Source organism: Empidonax traillii, unplaced genomic scaffold, assembly GCF_003031625.1.
Source record: "Empidonax traillii isolate 1590-97213 ecotype Southwest subspecies unplaced genomic scaffold, ASM303162v1 scaffold349:size579689, whole genome shotgun sequence".
Lineage (NCBI taxonomy): Eukaryota > Metazoa > Chordata > Aves > Passeriformes > Tyrannidae > Empidonax > Empidonax traillii.
Genome location: NW_020955542.1, coordinates 214,843 through 237,089, shown reverse-complemented (window position 1 = coordinate 237,089; position 22,247 = coordinate 214,843). Strand labels below are relative to the sequence as shown.

The window sequence follows — 22,247 nt, the reverse complement described above, 5'->3', positions numbered from 1 at the left end:
AACAGACTGGGAAAGCACAGAGACCCAGAGACGCTCACATGGTTCCGGACCTGCTGGCAGAGGGCTACAGCTTGTTGGAGCTATGCCCACCTGGGGATGTGTCCTCAGCCACCCCATCCATAACATCACACAGAAAGGGCAGAGGTTGGAGAGGGAGCACTGGATCCAGCCAGTCCCCAGCTGCAACTAAAGACTGCAAAATGGGTTAAAAAAATTTCTCATGGGGCTGGTAAATGCAACAGAGCCCTTCCAGATTCAGCATCTCACAGCGGTCAAAGACACCAATACACGCATAATTACTCTGTTTTCATCATGAAAGCTGCTTTCTTTCCACGAATGACCAGAATCACGACAACTGAAAGCAGAATATTCAGGAGTTTGTGGCCATGAATGATACTTGATATGGATCTTCCCCCATGGCCCTCTTCAGAAGTATCACAGGAAATACCAAGCAAAGGCCTAACATCCAATATTTCCTCAGAGTTGAAAGTAATTTGACAAAGTAAAAGGAATTCTGTTGGATACTGCTGCTGACAACACTTTAAATACAGTTTTCTGGCCAAACTAGAGTAGATCACGAGGTCTCCTGTATGACAGGCAGCAGCAGCTACTCCTCATAGAACTGAAGTCACTAATGAGCTACAAAGCACTTCTATGATCGCAATCACTCTCAAAATTATTACAGAATACAAATGAAACCAGAATGATTAGAGAGAAATGTTTTCTAAAGAGCTTGATCATACATAACCAATCACCATACTGACAAGATAAAAGTAATCATTCCAAGCACAGTGATGCACTGGATATATTGTATCACACAAAAAACATTCAAAGGGTCACCTTTCTTCTCAGACAAGAGGCTGAAATTACACAAGGCCAATCAGATGAGCAGCCCCTGAACACAGGTAGAGGATTTGACTGAAGAAGGGGAAAATAATGTTAAAGAATGAAAGATGCAACAAAAGAGGTAGACCCAAACCTTGCAGTTGGAGTCTAAGTGACAGATGACTTCATTTCTAAAACAGGCATGATCCTTGATCCTTAGCTTGGAAGCCAAAACCCCCAGCCAAATGAAACAGATGTCCAAATTGCTGAGTGCAATCGTCAGCAACGGCAAGTGCACCACACAGCCATGTCACTGCCTGCTGTGCCCCAAGTCACAGAGACCTTGCCACCATGCCAGGCTGTTGCTACAAAAGGCCAAACATGCACCCAAAGAAAATGGGGGAGCAAGCAAGGATCTCACCAACATCTCCGCTCTTTGCAACTGTAGGATGCAACCAGAAAAAGCAACCACCCTGCAAAGTGTGGCTTAATATTTATCACTGCACTTAGTGCTTTTTGTGCAGCAGCACCCTTAGGAAAGGCTCTTTCTGGACACACGAGGAGCTGGCGTTTTTTAAAGGGGGTTGGTGCTTCATTCTCACTGATTTCAGTGTGGTCCAAAAAAAAAAAAAAGCTTCAGCCAGACTCCTATCAGCTTCCTGCACAGTGGCACACATGAAGGAGGTCAGAACAGACAGGACTGCAGTCAGCAAGGAAAGAAATGACAACATATTCAGCAGGATGCATGGCCAGCCTTTGGAGGATGGAGGAGAGGAAAATGGTCAGAGTTCACTGATAGTGTCAGCTGAAGGGGAGGAAATGGAAGGAATTGGAGATAAGATCAAGGTTACTATACTGGAAAACTGCCAACACTGGGAGAAGGGAGGGAATGGGAAGAAAGAGGAGGATGTGTATTTTGCCCAGCAGGAAACCAGCTGAGGTGAAATGCAGGGGATAGGGAACCAGAGGTTGGAGATATGAGATTGGAAGAAGGGCAGGAGGGCAGGAGGGAAGGGGAAATCTCAAGAAGTCAGCATTAAGGCAGTATGTGAAATTGCACAGATGGAGAGGATTCCTCAAGCCTAAAACAGGCATATTTGGAAACTGTGGGTAAGAATTACCAGAGTTGCACCCCAGCACTCTAACTCAGCTAATCTGAAGATATCCATCACTGCAGAAACCCATGCCCTTCCTGTTCCCTATAGCTGACATTTTCACAGGCATGGGAACACAACTGACTCAGCACCCTGACAGACAATAATAGCAAAGTTCATCTGGTTACATCCCAAGAAGAAGAAATTGTCCATATAGGCAAAAAGCAATATTGTGTTTTTTGGGGCCTGCATCACTCTTAGTTTCTTCTCCCTGTCTGACTTTCTCAAACACACCCTCTTTGTATGGACACATGGCTTTTCCACTTGCTAGGTTTTGATAGTGTTTGATAGCTCAGAGATGGTTCAGTCTTCAACTTCAGACATGTAGCAGAAGCACCACATAATTATATAATATAATATAATATAAATGAATGGTGCTACAAGATAGCTCAGAAATCACCAAAGAGGATGCCATTAAAATTAATAATAAAGTTGTTGAGAAATAGCATACAATTTTCTGCTTCAGCCACCGCCATAGTCACCCTACCAAAAGAAAAGAGTTGCCCAGTGCTGAGATCACCAGTCTAAGGTGGGGAGAAGGGAGGGTTAGGACTCTGAGTTCCAAAGCCCTTGGAGGAAGTACCTGTCTTCCCTATGCACAGGGTTTGTTGATCACTGCACCCCCAAGACCCAAAGACACTTCTCCAAGACACATCTTTAAGAAGCAGAAGCCCTAAGGAAGCAGAGGCTGTGGAGCCCTGTGTGACCCATCCCATGCTTCTTTGGCAAGTTGGTGCTTTTACTTCTCTGCAGATCACTGTGGCTGCTCAGAACATTCAAGACTGCTGTAGCATGGATCCCTGATGAGTTCAGTCCTGGAAGCAACAGCCCTATCTCTGCTGCCAGGATAGGAAGCAGTGTCCTGAGAGAATCCTGGTGAAGCCTTTTTGCATCCCTCATGGAAGGCCAGTGCCAAGTACCCCCATATACAGGCCCCCTCGCACTGGGGAAACAGCAACAAGAGCTATTCCTTTGCCCCCTCTGTGCAGAGCAGTACTGAAGCACCACTGAAAACATTCCCCTGTGAGCCCTTGCCTGCTCCTCCATTTCAAGCACATCAGTGCCAGATATTTGCTGGTATCAGTGATGGGACCAATGCACTTCTCAGAGCTTACTGTTCCCACATGCCATCAGTCCCCTTGCCATTCCACCAATCTCATATTGTGCATGCCCAAACCACAAATCCACCAGAGGAGCTAAATTCTGTTTGAGACCCTCCCAGATACCTTTCACTGGAGCCTGCTGGGCTTGTGGTTCAGCCCCAAAGTTTGTTAGAAGATTCACAGTCCAGCTGTATCATTGACTTAGAAAAGAGAGAGAACCTCTGCAGACCCTCATGACAGAGCACCCTTGAAGCAGTGTGATACACACAGGGTATGATACACAGGGTGTAAGTTCCCCAGTTCTCTATTGCAAGAATGATGCTTGATCCACTGACAGCCTCCAATCCACAGAAGAAAACAAAGCAAATCAAACTAGCTCCATTCACTCACTACCCTAGCCAAGAACCCAAAGATCATCAGCAAAGCAACAGTGCTAATGCTAGAAAGGAAATCCAAAGACCACAAATATTGCCAAAGATCCTTTTTTGTCTGACACCAAAAAATGAAGAGCAGAGGCCTCAACTTGCAGCTGCTGGAAAACATCTTGCTGTACCAAGCCACTGGTCATTACCAGTGCCTAAGACCAAGTTGCCTAATGAGTCTTTGCTGGCTCTATCTGGTTGCACAGGATATGGTCCAGCACAGATGTGACAAGCACTGCCATCAATACTCCCTATGTGTCTGGAGGAATAAAATTAATAAGACTCTCTGTAATAGGGCACACTGCAAAGTCCCGATAATGACACACCTCCACAGAGGTAAAGTAAGGCTTAATAACAGTGGGAATGCTTTGGAACCCAAGAAGAAAAGAGCCTAACTAGGGACGATGGGTGTCTGCTCTTTTAGAGGTTTTGAATTGGAAATCTAAAAAAGAACAAAGAAATTGTGATAAACAGTTTCTCCTTGATTCCTCCAGGGACCTGAAAAGACATGAGACCTTGATCCTGCCATCAGTTTTCAATCTCTTTCTGTTCAATTATATCCTATCTTTTAATGACACCGTCTCCTACCTCAGCTCCAAGAGAGCTATTCTTGATCTGCAGAAAGGCTGCAAAAGACTAAGTTTCAAAACCCAGAGGAGAACATCATGTCGATTTTACTTCAGCTAACAGGCACAGCCCAGGTACTGAGGAAGCTTCAGACCAACGTGGAGCATAAAAGCAAACATTAATGCTTCTGAACCTCACATCATCTCATTGCCTTCTATGAATGTTTGTCTACCATTTCAAAAAACAAGCAGATATTTAGAATTCAAACCTGATTAAATAAGCCACACTTTTCTAATGGCATACCTCAGACAACATTAAAGCTTAATGGAGTCATATCAGACAATGTGAAGTTTTTATTGCCAAGACAGAACACAGAAAATTACATTACAACAGGCACTGCCAGACAACTCACAATAAAATTCACAGCACATCTATTTATCTCACAGTGGTTTCGTTTGCAGCCCGCTTACCCAGGTTTGAATTATACTTGGACCCTTCCTCAGCACCTGTCACCACCCAGGTGTTTTACGTAAATAAAAATGTCAATGCCACTCTGCAAATTAGGAACTGTTAAGGGGCAAGCAGTAACATGCCAACAGTTCATGGAAAGTGGGTGGCGGAGCTAGATAGTACCATGGAAAGGTGCTGTGTCTGGCACCCAATTCCCAGTGTGCTGACAGAATGGGGGGCCCAGCACATTTTGTTTTTGTGAATGGTGCATGTGGCTACAGGTTTAAGGAAGCACCTGGAGCAGCTCCAGCCAGACATTGCTGGGGGCAGATGGAAAACACTGGCAGCAAAATCAAGGACTGAGAGCACAAGGCCAGTCCGGCATGGGAGAAGGGAACGCAGGGAACGCACCAAAACCCTGAAGCACAATGTCCCTATCAGAAAAGCAGCACAGGCAGCACCAAGGGCAAGCACTGGGCTCACATAGACTGATGGTCCATTCAGAAAGAGGCATCTCCCTTCACACAGAGATGAGTGGCATTTCTTGGCAGTCACAAACAAAAAATATCTCTTGTTACCACCAGCCTCAGAAATTCCCTGGGCCCCACAAAGGCAGATCAGACCCTGTCATTGTTTTGCAGCCTGGGCCACATTTCCTGTCCTCTGTTGCCTTGCAGCTGCAGAGGGTTGATGTCTGAAACAAAGCGCCGGTGCTGCGCGGCGCTGAAGCGTGACATGACTCTGGGCTGACATTTCGCCCTCCCTTCCTTCAGAGTCCTTTCCCTCCCTGCTGCATCTTCTCATGCCCATGGTAGCTCTGCCATTGCCACCATGAGTGGTGCTCCTGAAGGGGTCTGGCTCCTCTCACAGTCCTGGAGGGATAAGGCTCCCTGATGGCACCCCGGCAGCAGCCCCAGGGCTCCTTGCTGGCTACAAGAAGATTTCCTGGAGGCACAAAGAAGGGTCAGCTCCTCTGCAAATCACACCATGCAAAGAACAGCCTTTTTGCCACCCTGCTGCAGATGATGCCAGATCTCTGATGTCTGAGCGTGGGACACCCTCAGCAGAGCCAGGGAGCACCCAGGTCCTTTTTGTGTCCTGTCTGCCTGGCAGATGATCCAAAGCAATGATGACACTTGGTTATTGTTATTCCATGCCTACTGTGCAGAAAGCCTGCCAGCATCCAGCTCAAAACAAACCACCAGCTCCCTTCTTGTGGGCTTAAATGGCTGCACAGCCCTACATTCCCAAAGACACAGTGGGCTGCCTTGCAGCTGCGAGCACTTGACACTGTGCCACCCAGCCACCAGGCACAGGAGAAGAAACATGTGGAAGATCCCACAGACAGCTGCGGCTCCCCAGCACAACACAGGGCCTGGCCACCAACGGGAGTGAGTGCAGAGCCATCAGTACTCTGTATTAGCATCTTCCCTATCAAATCAAGGGACTTTGTTGCAGATGATAATCTCCTTTGGCATTACTTAATTTGCTGCCTTTAATCGTAGAGAGTAGCTGGTCATGTAAACATTCAAATTCCGTGAATTAACTGCTGGGTCCACACAGGAGCCAGACAGAGCCAGTCTGCATGGCTCAGCCACCTCCTCCTGCATCATCATGATCTTCCTGGCATGCATGCATGCCTACTTAGGTAACAAAAAGGGCTTACATGGCACTTTCTGATTAATAATGAAAAAAATGGACTGTTTCATTGCTTTCTCAGACAAATATCATGGACACCTGACAAAAGAATAACCCTTCTCCCCAGCAGGCATGTATGGGATGTGCTAGGGCACCAAAGGGAAAGGAAGATTTCAGGGATTGTACCAAAAAAAGAAAACGAAGTCGGGACATTGTTTGCAACTGGATGTCATCACAAGCAGGAAGTGTGTCTTTTCTCAGTACCACACTGACAGATCTCGGCTGCAGGCTTGGAAGAATCCTTGCACATCTGGTGAGCCAGCTTCCTCCAGCAGTGGTAGGGGAGAGGAGGGCAGTCACTGTATGTGTTGGTAACAGCCCTGGGGAGCTGGGATGGGTGTACACTGGTAAAACGTCCCACCAACAGCCTCAGCCACCCCCTCAGACTGCAATTATTACCAACATGACATATTCAGAGCAGTTTCAGCCCATAACTACCTGACACAAGTGAACAGAACAAGAACAGGTCTATCCGGACAGAGCAAGCCCACACTGTACCAGCAGACAAGTGCACTAACTCTGACTGACTCACAGGGGCACTGTCAGCGTAAGGATTTTGAGAGGTGCTACTTCTTTTAATAAAAGAACATCAAGCACATTTGTTTTCAGAAGGAAACGGTGGATATTTTTAAAATTTTCCTGATTTTGAAGCAAATCTGATTTGGGGATGGCCCAGGTGAAAGCCTCTGGGTGGGTAGAGGATGCATGCAGACACAGGAGGATTCCTGCCCACATCTGTATGACCCCTCCATGTCTCCATTTCAGCCTGGCTGCCCTCCCAGACCTGGGACAGAGCAAGGGTCTGCTGTGCCCCTGCCTCTTCCTTTACCCATTTCCAGCCCTACACAAATGCATGTGACAAGTGAGCATGAGAACCTACAGCAGATCCTCAAAGCAGATGCATTTTTCTTGCCTCCTGTGGATAACTGTAAAGGCAGATTACGGATACAGTCTGTCAGTGCCTCTTTTGCTCATCAAATCCCCAAACTTTGTCTTTGGCAAACTTTGTGCAGGTTGGCTGCCATGGGGAAAAAAGCTATCTCCCGCTTTAGAGCCTCTGGAATAACAGCTGATGAAGGGCAGCTGCCTTCAAAAATGGATCAGCTTGTTCTCAGCTGCTAGTAATACACTCTGAAGCTTCCCAATAGCACTCCCCAGCCACAAATCATGACAAACCTTTCATTTTACTCTCCTTTCCACAGTCACTGTTGCTGTAGCAGCAAATTAGCTGCCTTGAATTTCTCTTTGTCTGCTCAGTAGCATCCTGGTGGTATCAATGAAGCTGGCGGGAAGGAGCTTCTGCCACATTCCTCAGTCATTGTTTCCCCCTGCCTAAAATGGGACCATGGCCATCACCACTGTGGGAAGGTGAGAAACCAGGTTGGGGTCATCCTCCAATGCACACTGGCAACGCTCAGCTCACCTGACAGCCGCAGGGATGGGGCACAGGGATAGGAGGAGGAAGGGGGATCATCAGAGCATTGCATAGGATGGGCTTGGTGGAGTAACAAAAGGGGCTGAAGGCATTTTGAGAGCCACAATGAGATGCTGAAGACACAAAGGCAGTCCCGGGAATGGCAGGGGCACTGAGAAGCCCAGGGATTCCCCATGCCTGGGGACTTCACGCAGTACTGCAAGAGCCTGGGGGCTCCTTGCTGGCAGTGGAAGGGCTCCTGTGCTGTGTTGTGCTGTGCACCTTGGGGCCCTGCTAAGGTCCTCAGTGCACCAGGTGACTCTGCAGGGGCATTGGTGCTTGGAGGGTTCCCCTGGCTCTTCTGGGAGCATCTCCTGGGCAACACAATGGTACAGTGTGGTCGTCTCTTGCCATTTCAAACTTGATTTTAAAAGTCAGGTTGGCTTTAAGAAGCTGATCTCGTTCATCTTCCTGAGAGGGACAGTTTTACTCCCACACAGGTTGAAGAGGGACTAGAAGACTAGCTCTGGGTTCCCCAGTGAAACCCAAGACCAGGCTTGGGCCATAGCCATGTCTTCTTGCCTACATCGGGTTGGTGCAGGAGCCAGCTTGGTCCTTCCTCTGCAGGGAGCTGAGGGAGAGATATCGAGTTACCCTCTCACTTTTGGCCTTATACTGAAGAGGATGGAGACCACCATCTTTCCAGCCAAAAGGAAGAGACAGGACAGTCATTGGGGCTGGGGTTTAGCTACTACATGCCCTCGTATCACCTCTCCTCACCACCACTCATGCAGGCTCAGCCGCCAGCCAGAGCTTCAGCCAAGGACTCTCGTCATCCCTTCCCACCCCATCTAATGGCTTCTCTTTACACCTACAGACCACAAACATTTGGGTTTGTTTTTGCAATAGCATGTGTGCCATCTGGCACAGCGAAACACGCCTCCCCCAAGTATCTCCACAAGGCAGAGCTACAAAACACGGCTGGTTGTGACAGCATGGTGGGAATCAAGGGAAGGAGCTGGTGCTGCAGCCAGGCAGCCAGAGGTGTCCTCCAGGCTTTGCATCCTGCACGGAATGGACACTGGAGAACAATCAAGAGACAGTGCCAAGAAGCCAGAGACTCAGCAGCCCTCTCAGTCGAGTGTTCTCCACTACAAAACCACACTTCTGTTTCTTTGCACTTTCCTATGGACCTTGTTGTTTTTGAAGTAGCTCTAGGGAGGAAAAAGAAATTGTGTGTCCCCAGTCTGGCCTGTAGTCTATACTAGACTCCTCAGAGATGCAGGTTTAACACCCAAATGGAAATCTCACTTTTATCCAGATACTTACTGTAGTCCTCAGGAACACACAAAGGCTGGGTATTGGCACCATCATCACTGTCTTCTCAAAAAGAGAGAGCTTTTCTCTGTTTTCACAGAGTGTATCTGCAGCTACTTTCCCCAGGCATTCCCAGCTCCAGACCTCAGATGAGCACAGGTCCCTTCCTCCAGCCACCACCCATAGCACCTGCAGACACATCCTCCTGCACTCAGACAGAGAACCACTAGGAGCTCCTGCTCCTCAGCAAGGGAACGCTACAAACTCAGTACAACTTAAGGAAGGAGAAGGTGATGATTATTTTAACCTGTCACTCACACCTGCACACCTACAAACTCACACATTTACCAAAAGGTGGCCAGGGTCACTGTGTGTGACACAGAGGACAAGGGGCACCTGCTAGCAAGTCCTAATGACAGCTCTGGCATCCCTCCTCATTGACAGCAAAGAACTGAGTTCTGGGACACATTTTTCATATGCTTTAGGAGTCAGTGGTTATTACAGGCTGACCTTTATCTCAGCATCTTGCTTACTCACCCTCCGTAAACCCTAGGAAAGCTGCTGCCTGCTGCCTCCTTTTCATCATTTTAGGCACATTATCTAATCCTTCCTCTTGGAACCACTGGAAGAATAATCATGGTGTAACATCACTCCAATTACCAGGGAACAAGTCTTCTAGGGATGAGCCATCTGTGCTGTGGCCTTATCACAGCACAGACCTCCTGGTCCTGACACAAACCACACTTTCTAAGGTGATTACCCATTTGTTTGTTGTCAGTCATATCTTTGACCATGAGCACAGGCTAAAGCACTCCTTGCTTCAGAACTCCCGCTGGTGTTTTCACACACACTTTTCTACGCACACTCCACCACACTAGCCTTAGTATTTCCACTACAAATCTCTACGGTGGAGCCAGCCTAGCCAGTTTGCTCTGGAGCCTGCCCTTCTCTCCCAGGGAAATGCAAGTCCCACAGGAAGCTTGTTGATGCCTCCTCTCACGTCTCATGAGGCCTCCTGTCATGTGTCTCGTGACGCCTCCTGTCACGTGTCTCGTGACGCCTCCTGTCACATGAGGAAATCACCCTCACCTCCCAGTGGATACAGGGAGCCTCTGGTACACCCAGATCACTCTGGGTTGCAGTTCCCAGCGCTGGGGAGATTGACCAGCCTGCTATCAGTTCAAGTTAACCTACATATCACACCTTCCCTTTCAAAGTCCAGAGTCTTGTAGGTCAGAACTAATCCCAGGACTGCTTTTCCTGGATATTTGGTAACCACTGCAGACTACAGAGCAAATCTACAGTGCACCATTCCAGGCTCCATTAGAAACACCAAACTGTGTCATTAACTGAGGTACGTCAGGGCCATGGAGAGCTGGAGTGATGCCGGCTTGTAAACTGTGTGACAGTGAGGGACGTGCTGAGGAACTTCCTCAAGGAGTTGCACAGTGACAATGATGAAACTCTGAATGGATGTGACAGCTTTGAAGCTGACACCAATTGCCCATCACTCACCCACATGAAGCTTGTGCAGGCACAGACAGGAATGATTTCTCACAAACTTAGGCCTGCTGTCAATAAAAAAAAAAGCTGCAGAGAAACCCTGGTACATCTAAATGTCCACTTCTGGGAGGTACCCAGGACATTCAGATGTCTGCATGAATTTGTGATCGTTGTGCTTCGTCACAAAAACCATATACCATGTCAAGCCAAAAACCAAAGGGATTTTGATAGGAATGGCTACGTAAATATCCCAGAGGATGTGGATTTGGATCCAAAGTTGGTTTTGTTTTTCTCTACCATCTTCCCGTGAAGAAGGCAGAACATAGCCAGGGTGACAGATGAAGGTGAGTGTCACACAGCACCTGGGCCTCTCCATAAATGCCAGGTGCCACTTCTTCCTTGAGGAAGGAGAGAAAATAGGGACAAGTGGCCAGGAAGGGCTCCAGCAGGCAGCACCATCTGCTGCCAGCCCTCACAGAGCCCTAGTGAGCTGCAGGGGCTGATGCTCAGGCAGTGAACTCTCCTGCCAGCTCTCAGCCCCAGCACAGCTCCTCTGCAGAGAGCTGCTGGCTGTATCCCGGCCTGACTTATAATATAAACATGAGTGTAGCACCACTTCTTGGGGCAACCAGCACAGGTTGACTCAATGTTGCCTGCCTGGAACAAAGCTGGTGATCAAAATCCTGAGCACAAGAGAAGCAAAGCAAAATCCCCAAAACTGTAAGGCTTCAACGTCATGTGTCTCTGCACTCCCTGCAAAGTCTCCTGTCTTTATACATGGGGCACAAAGTTAGAAAAGTGAATATTCGTTTGGATAGTTTTATTCTCTTTTTTTTTTGGTTTGAAGCGTCTCCATCCATCCTTCACATGCCCCCTTCCAATTTCAGGGAAACCCATGGCTCTGTCTATATAGGTAAGGAAACTTCTCTTACATTTTGCAGGGCGTCTTGATACTGTGGCAGTGATGAGAGTTGTGACTCCGAGTGGTACGGGGACAGTCCTTTCCTCAGAGTCCTCAGGTCCCCCGTGCTGGACTGCTGCAAAGACAGTGACAGAAAACAGGACACTGTATCAATGAGAAAAAGGAAAGTTGTGCCCTCCTGGCCCTGTCCTGCTTTTCCCAGGACCACTTCTGACCTGTGCTCATTGCTTCTGCCTGCAACAACAGCGACAATAAACACTGTAACAAATTGCTTTTTCCATGTCCAGACCTGGAGAAAACACCTACAAGCAGCTGGAGGTGAGACTGTTCAAGGTCTATTCCATTAAGTGATACAGCAGGAAGGCATTTTTGTTTTACCCAAGTTCCCACACATTCATTAAAAACATTTGATAAGATGCTATAAAAATATTTTTAAGACTTCAGATTAAATCAAAATCAGGAAAAAATACATCAGGGGACATTTTCTAGATTGAGAGTTTGTAAACAGTGCTACTATGATTCACCTAAACTTGCAAAAGGTAGGTTGACAGGAAGGGTTTCTTATTTGGTTACAAATTTGCCTGCAGCCAAATACATAAAGGTCATCTATATGACCCTAGAAACCAGGTAAATGCAATCAATAGTCTGCACTCAAAGGGAGAAGGAGCACTGGGTGTTAGGATGACTGAATAATCCCCCTGGGACAAAGTTTCTGCATTGTGTTGTTAGCTCTCTCAGTGATTTTGAAATGTGATGGTCCTAGAATGAGAACAGTTTTTCATTTATAAAAGTACACTCACAAAAAGTCAATACTCAAGTAGCCAGAATCAAAGGTCTGGGAGAATATTCTTTCTTTATTACCAATAAACATCCTCATTAACTTTTCATATTTTTAAGAGTATCAAGTAGTGCTCTGTCCTCTACTTTAAAGCTACAAAATCATGACCTTTCAGATTTTTATGCTCCATTAAGACTTTCAACTTGCTTTTGCTGTAGAAATGATGTTTTCTACTTCAAAAGAACCAAAGAAAAATCATTGGAGCAATAAAATTTAACAGGAAATCTCATAAATCAGCTCAATTGTATATAAAACCCCCTCAGTAACCCAAAGACCTGAGCATAACTGAGACTTTAGGGAGTATGGCCATGCACAGATCTCTGGAAATACTGAAAGTTCATTTCCATTTCCTGCTCCAAGAGAAGAATTGGTGCAGTCAGAGTGGATGCATCATTTTCTATCAGTGTCAGAAACATTTTCTTGTAGCTGCATAGCCTGTTTTAGCACACATTCATCTCTGGTTTTATTTCAAAATGTTGTTTTATGAGGTTAAAACTTCTACAGTGACCCAGTGCTCTTACAACCGTTCTGGAGCTCTCACCCTATCAACTTTCTTTTTATAAGCTGTAAAGAGAAGGGAAGTTTTCAAGAAAGCCATCATGAGAAATGGATGCTAGTCCTGTATCACGCAATCTGCTGGGAACTGTTGTGTCTCACATGGAGAGACTTCAGCATATCAGATGTCTGGGATTCCCTTGAATTTACAAAGTGGTATCAGAGAAGATCTGGCCTATATTTCTTTCACATTTCACAATAGAGAGTGAGAGAGAGATCTGAAGGAGATAACTCCTTCTGAGGTTGAAAAGTGACTGCTGCAAAACTGAGTTTCCACCACTATTCCTGGGAGGTATTTCAAAGAAAGGTTAGCAGGTCACAAAGGAAGATGATGAGAATATTCTTAGTTTACTGGCAGTGTCCCAGACACGTAATGTCTCTTGGTGGTTATCCTGAAAGAAATTTACCTTGCCTGATTATCCTTCCACTGCCCTGCTGTGTGTAACCTCTTCCTCCCTACTGTGTGTGGGTGGGGACACAGCAACATCCTGGAGAGGTCCTGACACTCTGCTACCCACTCCCTTAGGTTGTCATCTCAGGAGCTCAAGCACCTTTCTCTGATATCCATGACGAAGGGGCATTTGCATGGCCAAGGGAAAAGCAGAATAAAACAGCAGAGCAAAAATGTGAGGCTGTAGCTTTGTGATGGAGACCCCAAAGTTTGCAGATCTCCTTCAAGACTCTGCTCCAGAAGGGCAGGCACTGCCTCAACAGTGTTTAGAGGTTCTGGATTGCTCAGACTTCTGCAAACCACAGAGACCTGCAAGATGCACAGGACTTACGAGGCAGCAGGAGTGTAGAAACAGGCCCAAGAAAGAGAGATATGGTAGACATTTGTTTGCCTCCCAGAAACTTGCTCTCTTGCCCCCAGATCTGAACAGGTTGGTCTACATTCAATGCACCATGTGTTTCATCACACTACAGCTTATCCTCACAGAAAGTCAAAACGCTTTGCCCCTCAAAGGAAGGAAGGCAAAACCAAACCCAAACCTAGTCAGCATGCAATATCACACTGCTGTGCCTAAAAATTTATAAAACGCTAGTTTAAATTGATTTAATTAACTGCCCTATGCTCCTGCCTGGAGCAAAAATCTGCATTAATTTCAATTTGTCTTAAATTGGTTGAAATTGTGTTGGTAAATACACAGATACAGTCAAAACCCTGCTCTAACAAGTGTTTATAATGGATTAGTTCTATTGCTTTTTTAAAGCAAATCCCATTTAAGACAGTGCACTAGTGTGTGACAAAACTATTGTTAGGTTGTTTCAGTGGCTGCTGATTATGAATCTGACCTAATGCATTCAATTTGATGGAAAGATTCCCACTGAGTTCAATGAACATCAAAACAAGCTCTTAATTAAAGAATAGAAACAAAAAAAGAGGAAAAAAATAGGACAAGACAAACAAAAGACATCTAAGAAATAAAAATTATGAATAGTGATCTATCCAGAAAGGGAACAAGGTGTTTGGGGCATAGGGTGGGTTTGCTAGGGCAAGAAGAATTCTTCATCTGCCATTATTTTTATGACATCCATGTTGGAGATGGCCAGAGTAACACTTTTTTCTCCCACTGTCTGTCATGAAGACAGCCCCTTTCATGAGCAGTCCATTCAATGTAATTTTCCCTCTATATTTTCTAGAAGTTATTTCAGAATGTATCTTATTCCAATTGTTTAGGTGGTTTGCTTTTTTTTTTTTTTTTCAACAGGCTACCAATCACAGTTCTGCACTATTTACCTTCCTTGCATTGAAAGACAACATGTATTTGTTCATCATAGAATGGAAACTGCTTATTCTTCCTTTTTAAAATTAAAATAGTGCGGTGACATATATTCAACAGACCTCCCTAAACATTTACACATTCCTTGGGCTTTGCTGTCAGTGTTAGAGCTAACCAGGAAAAGAAAGTGAATCCCTCATTAAAAAGCAATATGACTAATGATGCATCAGAATGAGTAGCCATTACCCCACTTAAACCTAAATTAAAAATCCTGATATTTGCATTGTCAATTCACTCACAAAATGAAATCTCTTATTACCTTACCCAATTTTCATTACTGAGATGTAAGTGGATCCCAAATTGCTTTTCTAGTCAGAAAGGCATTTTAAAAGTACAATCCATGATCATCTCTGTTCATCATCATTGCTGGAGATTATGTTGCCAGCTAATGGGCAACATGTCTATAATAAATTATCCTTCAGGTAAAATCATTTCACATTTCTGGAGTTTTGAAGAATTTAAGAGCAAAATCATTTTCATCTGAAATAAAACTCCCTGGGAGCGTGCTGTTTCGATTAAACTTTTATTGGAAACATTTCCTAAGCTGAGGAGCAGAGAGAGGGAGGGAGACATTAAAGGAGACCAAGAGAGAGCTGAGGAGATTCACAGTCAGTCTTTACCCAACCTGATCAAATTGTATAACCTAAAAAATACTTGTCCCCAGCAAAAGCCAACAAGTGGCTATTGACTACTCCAGCATGGCTCTTGCCCTTTTATGTAAATTTTTTTCAAACACTAGCTTCATCCAAAAGTTAAACAAAATGAAACAAAACAAAAAAACAACCAACCAACCAAAAACCCCACCCCAAAAAAAAGCATCTCCTGACTTTCCCAGCAGTACAAAAGTGCAAGACCTCCCCTCATTCCAGCTCAGCACTACTCCACATGGCATTGCCTCCCTTTCCCAGCTGATGAGGGTGGGCACAAGCCTGCAAACCCAACAACTTTTCCTGCAGTGCAGTGCAAACCTGTGCTACCCACTGCCAGCACTGACAGCTCCGCAGTGGTCACTCCGACACAATCGCTCTTCGATACTTGGAAATGATGACGTGACATTTATTGCTAAATTTTTCAACTCGGAAGAACTTAGAGTGCTAGGAAGAACTTAGAGTGACCCCAGAAGACACTGTTCTTGGACCAAAGCCCGAGGTCTTTGTCCACCTTTTATGAAAGAAATGGACATAGACATGCCTCTCCCATTAGGGAAGGGAGTTTGGTCTACTCACATCAGTGGGAAAAGGACTGACAAATTACTTTTTTAGTAAAAATGGACTGCAAACCCAACTTTCTTTTCTGTCTATATAACAGAAGCAAATTGATTACAGAAGCAATTTCATATGTGGAAAGTGGTATTTTCCATAACAAATAATGTATAATTTTAAACAGAAGTAGAAATTGAGGGTTTGGTGCTTGCCAAAGCTTAAAATTGCATTAAAAATAAAAAAAAAAAGGGCAGAACAAAACAACAAAAAAACAGCAAACACTTGTTCCTATCAAAGCTTTCCATCTTGCTAGCAGGGAGAAGAAATGGTGGCCTCTGACTTTTTGACCCACTGTGCTGAGTGATTCAATTGAAAAATAACACAAATAACACAAGAAGATGGATGGTGTTTGGGGTATTTTAAGGTCAAAGTACTACAAAGAAACATTTATTTTCCTTTCTCTTTCTGTCCAGTAAAGTCAGATCAGCGCTGTGGCTATGTTGAACCAACTGTGAAGATAAAGTGTTGAAAACTTATAGACAAGTTAGACAAATTATCTTTTCTGTTACCCTTCAGTGTTATTTCTGCTAGAACGGAGAAAAAAGAAACAGATTTAATTCTGAAATACTTTGATGTAACAAAATGGGACTGTTCTTAACAGAAATTAAACACAGAAAGACAGAAATTTACTTGACAGAAAGTCCTCAGCATTTACGAAAGAGATTAGCAAAAAACTGATTTCAATTAGAATTATCTGTTGAAGTGACCCAGGAAAATTAAAAAGCAGCACTGTCAGGTTCCAGCAATTCATGAATTAGTATTCAAAACAGGGTTGTTACATAAGTAGCCTTTAATTGAAAACACTATTTTCTCCCTTCTCATAAGTTGTAACAGATGAAGACTGAAAAAAGTTTAAAAACTATATTTAATCACAAATGATCAGTTTGACCCTGTGCCCTGCGGAAATATTAAAGTCACCGCAAAGGGTTACAGCTTCCCTTCTCCCCACAGGCTGTGGGGTCATCTAGGATCAATCTGGGTGTCTAAACAGGGGCATCCCATGCCTGAACATATCCAAGACACTCATGGAGCCTTGGCAGATGTGATAAAGAGCTGCTAGAGACCTGCATCCTTCTGCTGCACAGCAGGAGCAAGGAGGGTCAGGCCTGGTGTCACCTGAGGACTACAGCTGAGCACCTGAGATGCTGATCTATTCACCTCTTTGTAACTCATTTGTAACCTCCTGCACTGTGAAAGCTTTCTCTCCTGATCTACACTTCATTTGAAAAAAACACACAGCAAAGCACCAATTCGAAGGTCAGAAGTCCTACAAAGCCCCTTTTTGTTTACCTCTGGATAGTCTCTTTACAAAGGGATGGTAAAATGTCTCCAGAATGCAGAGGAGCATCAAGCATACATGAGTCACTGACAGCAGACTTATGAAAGGGCTGTCATTTGGGAGAGTTTATAATAATCAGCTTCATTTTCATACAGCGCAGACCCACTTGCACTAAGCTCAAGAGACAGCAGATTACACACCACACCACTTAAATGTATTAATATTATATCTGCATTTCAACGTAACTTTAGAGGAAATTATGTAACAGCATGAAATGCAACTAGATGGAAAGGAATCCTGTGAGGAACTCAATATTGATAAGAGAAGATATCCTTATTGATATCAGTTCAGAAGATTTTCTTTGGACAACCAATTATGTTACACCATCACCCAGCCTTCTGACAGACAAGCAATTTCCATTCTTTAGTGGTTACCTCCCCTTCTACAAAGCACAGGATTTCCTTCAGCTATCATTTAAATATCAGAGTGAATCTGGTCCTTAGCAATATGGCAAGGGCATTGTATCCTGACCATGTAAGCCCAATAAGGATTTGGACTTCTGATTTGGGTGATTCTCTCCATGTGAAAAAAAAAGTCTAGATGGAAAAAAAAATCTCATCCTTACTTCAGATTCTACTTTCACCCCATAAATCTTGGATGTTAGATGGAAAACTCTGCTGAGACTTTGGCTTTTGGTTATATACATTTATGAAGAGGGAAAAAAAAAAAAAGGAAGGTTTTATTTCAGTTCATTATGTCAGATTGTCTTCATTTTTATGGACTCTTGTACTGCCCATTACCTGGATTACTTGCCTGTCACTGTAATATAAATTCTTAAATCTACTAGCAACAATTCTCTAAACAATAATTCTTCCAGTAATTGAAACTGCCTCAATTTTGACACCTAACAATCCATTGTTTGCAACTGGGTAATTAAATGGAAGGTTTAGCTCAAAAACCTTTTCCTGTTATTTCCTGTAGCAATTTAGCTGAAAGTGCCAGGTAGGCAAATGGCTTTGATTTGAAGTCGGCCAAAACTTACTAACCAATGTCTTTTGCACAAGTACAGGGGGAAATAAAAATAAATTAGTGACATATTTAATACATTCAGATGATTAAAAAATGGAAATCACCAACATTAGCATGTGAAAGAACAAGCAATCAGAGCCCCAAACAACCAGCAGCAGTATTAAAAGGCAGCCCCTAGATCCAAGGAGCCATTCATGGATACATTAGCTCTCTCTGCCTTACTGAAATTTCATGGCAAGCTGTTGCAGTTAGCCAGCTAGAAGGGAAAAGAAGAATATTATACATTTGGAAATTTAATAGAAAAAAGTTATTTTATCATCTTGAAAAAAACCTGTATCTTTACCACAGACGACCAAATCCCTTTTCCCATATTCATGCAGAAGCCTTGCAGAAGCCATTATTATCTGCACAAGTATTAGCACTATCCAGATTTAGAGCATGGTGACCCCACAAACAGTTGATAAAGCTTGATCACCTTATTCTTCTTCACAACCACAGGTATTTTATCACACCTGCAGAGTTCAATGGCGCAATCAGAACACACCTCTCTGTAAGAATGACCTGGTCCAAGATAGCCTTAGTAAGTCCAGCAGAGCAATGACATTTTGCTGAGGTAAAGCAAAGCAGAAACGCATCTCAAATAACGTGAAGGAGAAGTTGCAAAACACCTGCCTTACACAGCTCTCACCTAGGCAGTAGGGCAATGGCCCCTGTTTGTCACGACCTCGGCACCACACACGAATGGCTCTGTCAGGCAGCCTTGTGCCCCAGAGAACACCCCCTACTATACCACCTTGCACAAACATTTCCTCCTTATCTCATTAACGCATGTTTTAGTGTCTCATGCACCAGGAACCTGAGGGATGGGCAATTTCCCTGTGTGAAGCTAGCTAATAATTGAATTAAGGTTCAGTAATTGCAGTTATCACTACAAGACATACTCAAGCAAAAATAAGCTCAGCAAAGCACATATCTGACTTTAAGTATATATGAAGAGTTCCATTAACTTCAACAGCGTTTATCAGGCAAGTTGGAAATTACACACATGAGAGTGCAATAAAAAAAAAATCAACGTATTTGATTTTGAAAGAACTCTGCAAGTAAGAAAAAAAAACCTAAGGGATGAGATTAAAACTATTTAACATCTTCCTTGTCATGCAATAATATGAGCTTTCTGTAACAGGACAGATTAAATTCCTTTACATTGGTTCATATCCCTGTTGGATGTGTAGCACATCAAGGGATCTCTCCTGAATTGGTGACAACGGCTTTAGAGGATAAAGGTCTGTCAAGACACCTACTCTCCCGATCCCCTCCCCAAGATTCAGACTAAGTCAGAAGCACACCCTCAGCCAGTTCCATCAGTAAAGCCATTTTCAGTGGTTCATGTGGAGTTGGAAATGGTGTGACACTGAGAATGAGGTGCACAGCTGTTGTGCAGCAGCAGCACAGGGAGCTGTAAGGATGAATCTGGACACTTTGTCATGGCTCAATATCAAACCATTCCCAAATGTAACACAGGGACGAGAATCCCCACTTTTGCCTGTGCTCTGACTCCCCCCTCACATCATGAGCTGCATTCATACAAGCTGGAGGGGCAATCAGATTTCTCCGGTTGCATTGGTGACAGCTGGAATTCTCTGTTGTGGGGGGAGGCAACAACTTTGGGAAAGGTAGAAGACAGTCAGTAAGGGGCTTTGCAGATTTTACCATGTAAAATCACTCTCGGAAAAATACTTTTATTAGTATCTCAGTGGGGTACAGGCAATAAAAGCAGTGCAAGTTTCAAACCTCTCCATTCTCTGTAGCAACGGAGGTAGGGAACTTTAGTACACTCAATACTATATTTTTCTCCTCTTGTTTTAGATCTGCAGAGAAAGATCAAACCCATAACTCACAGGAGACTCAGATAATCACTTCAAACCAAATTGCAGTATATAATTATAATCACACAACTGGCAGGCTTTGCTCAAGAGCAAATATGAGCTGGCACAGCTGAGAGAATCAAATATCCCAGCCTATAACCCAAACAGAAATGCAGATCAATAGTTAACAAAGCCAAACAGAGCTATAACCATTGACATTTGGTGCAGGCCCAGTCTGATCTGCAGCTTGCATGTCATGAGTTTCAGAGTCACAGACTAATAGAGTTCATTTGTGGTTTATTAAAACCAAAATTGGTGTCTTTACTAGGGATACCAATGGAGAAGCTAAGGAATGCTGCCTCAGTTCCTCCAGGCAAGTAGGTGTAGATGTGGATGTGGATGTAGTATTAAGCACAGAAACAAACTCACTGGACTATCCCCTGGAGTCACCTTTCATTTTCTCCTGTCAACTGTACTCCAGGCAACGAGGCCAAAGGGAACCACTGCACCTCCTCCAAAAAGCTCAGCCACAGCAATACCACTGGGATGCCTTTAAGGCACTCCCCACACGCACAAAACAGAGTTGGGAATGAGGAAAACAAAGATCTGAATCCCCTCCTGATAAACTAACAAAGGTCCTCTGCAGGCTTTAACTAATGCTGGGCACCAGCTGACCAAGGGCTCTGCTGACCTTCTCTCCCTTCTCAGTTCTATTTAATATCCCAGTTCTGTTTAATATCTTTATTGATGATTTAGATGAGGGGACTGAGTGTACCATTAGTAAATTTGCAGATGACATCAAGCTGGGAGGGAGTGTTGATCTGCTGGAAGGCAGGAGGGCTCTGCAGAGGGACCTGGATAGGCTGGAGAGTTGGGCTGATTCCAACAGGATGAGGTTCAACAAGGCCAAGTGCCGGGTCCTGCACTTCGGCCACAACAACCCCCTGCAGCGCTACAGGCTGGGCACAGAGTGGCTGGAGAGCAGCCAGGTGGAAAGGGACCTGGGAGTTTGGACCGACAGGAAGCTGAACATGAGCCAGCAGAGTGCCCAGGTGGCCAAGAAGGCCAATGGTATCCTGGCCTGGATCAGGAACGGTGTGGCCAGCAGGAGCAGGGAAGTGATCCTTCCCCTGTACTCAGCACTGGTGAGGCCACACCTTGAGTATTGTGTTCAGCTCTGGGCCCCTCAGTTCAGGAAGGATATTGAGGTGCTGGAGCGGGTCCAGAGAAGACCAACCAGGCTGGTGAAGGGACTCCAATACAAGTCCTATGAGGAGAGGCTGAGGGAGCTGGGGTTGTTTAGTCTGGAGAAGAGAATGCTCAGAGGAGACCTCATTGCTGTCTACAACTCCCTGAAAGGAGGTTGTAGCCAGGTGAGGGTTGGTCTCTTCTCCCAGGCAGCTATCAGTGGGACAAGAGGGCATGGTCTCAAGCTCTGCCAGGGGAAGTTAGGCTGGATATTAGGAAGAAATTCTTTACAGAGAGGGTAATCAGGCATTGGAATGGGCTGCCCAGGGAAGTGGTGGATTCTCCATCCCTAGAGGTTTTTAAGATGTGGCACTGAGTGCCATGGTCTGGTAACCGCAGTGGTAGTGGATCAAGGATTGGAGAGCCCTTCTCAAATCTTCGTTCGCGAACCCTAGCCATGAAAAAGATGAAAGATGACTCTATGATTCTTCTTTTGAACAGCACTCAGGGCAGGATAGGCATTCAAGTCCCTTTCTTCTGGAAGACCATTCAGATATTCAAAGCTCCCTGCTGAGCCAGGATTTAAACAGTCAGAGAGAATCAGTCACAGCCAGTCTCAATTTCTATGAGACAGTTTGAATATTCTTTAAAACTCTCCTATAAAGATTTAGATTTGCATTTTTGGCTTCATGAAAACCAAAACAAAACAGAAAATCTTGTCACAAACTTACAGTTTGGGGAAAAGACACTTTTTTTTTTTTCCAAAGCAATGAATGATTAACATCCTTCCCATACTTCCCCAAGTTGTTTTCAGATATCAGACACTGAATCCTTCTTGAGCTGGTCTTGAATTTGGCATTTAACTCATTGTAACAATCTGTTTTTAAGCCTCTGCAGCTATTGCTTAGTTTCCCCTCAAGACATTTTTCAGTCCTTCTCAGATGGGCTGATCACTGAGCGTGTTTTTTGTACCTCTCTACATGTTAGAAAGGCACAAAAAGCTTCTCCTTCATAGCCTGGTTTGACTTTAGTTAAGAGCTTTTTCCCTAACTCTGTCCTCATAAGGAGAAAAAAG

General features: G+C 44.5%; 1 protein-coding gene across 2 annotated transcripts in view; it reads right to left on the bottom strand.

Moving 5' to 3' along the window:
* CCDC85C (coiled-coil domain containing 85C) overlaps positions 1-22,247 on the bottom strand; it is a 110,720-nt gene that overhangs the window by 13,098 nt on the left and 75,375 nt on the right. Inside the window, exon 3 of one of the 2 annotated variants that reach the window (XM_027892394.1) lies at positions 11,386-11,490. In XM_027892394.1, the coding sequence (XP_027748195.1) occupies positions 11,386-11,490 (105 nt within the window). The remainder of the gene's footprint in view (positions 1-11,385; positions 11,491-22,247) is intronic. The other variant, XM_027892395.1, reaches the window with a different exon arrangement.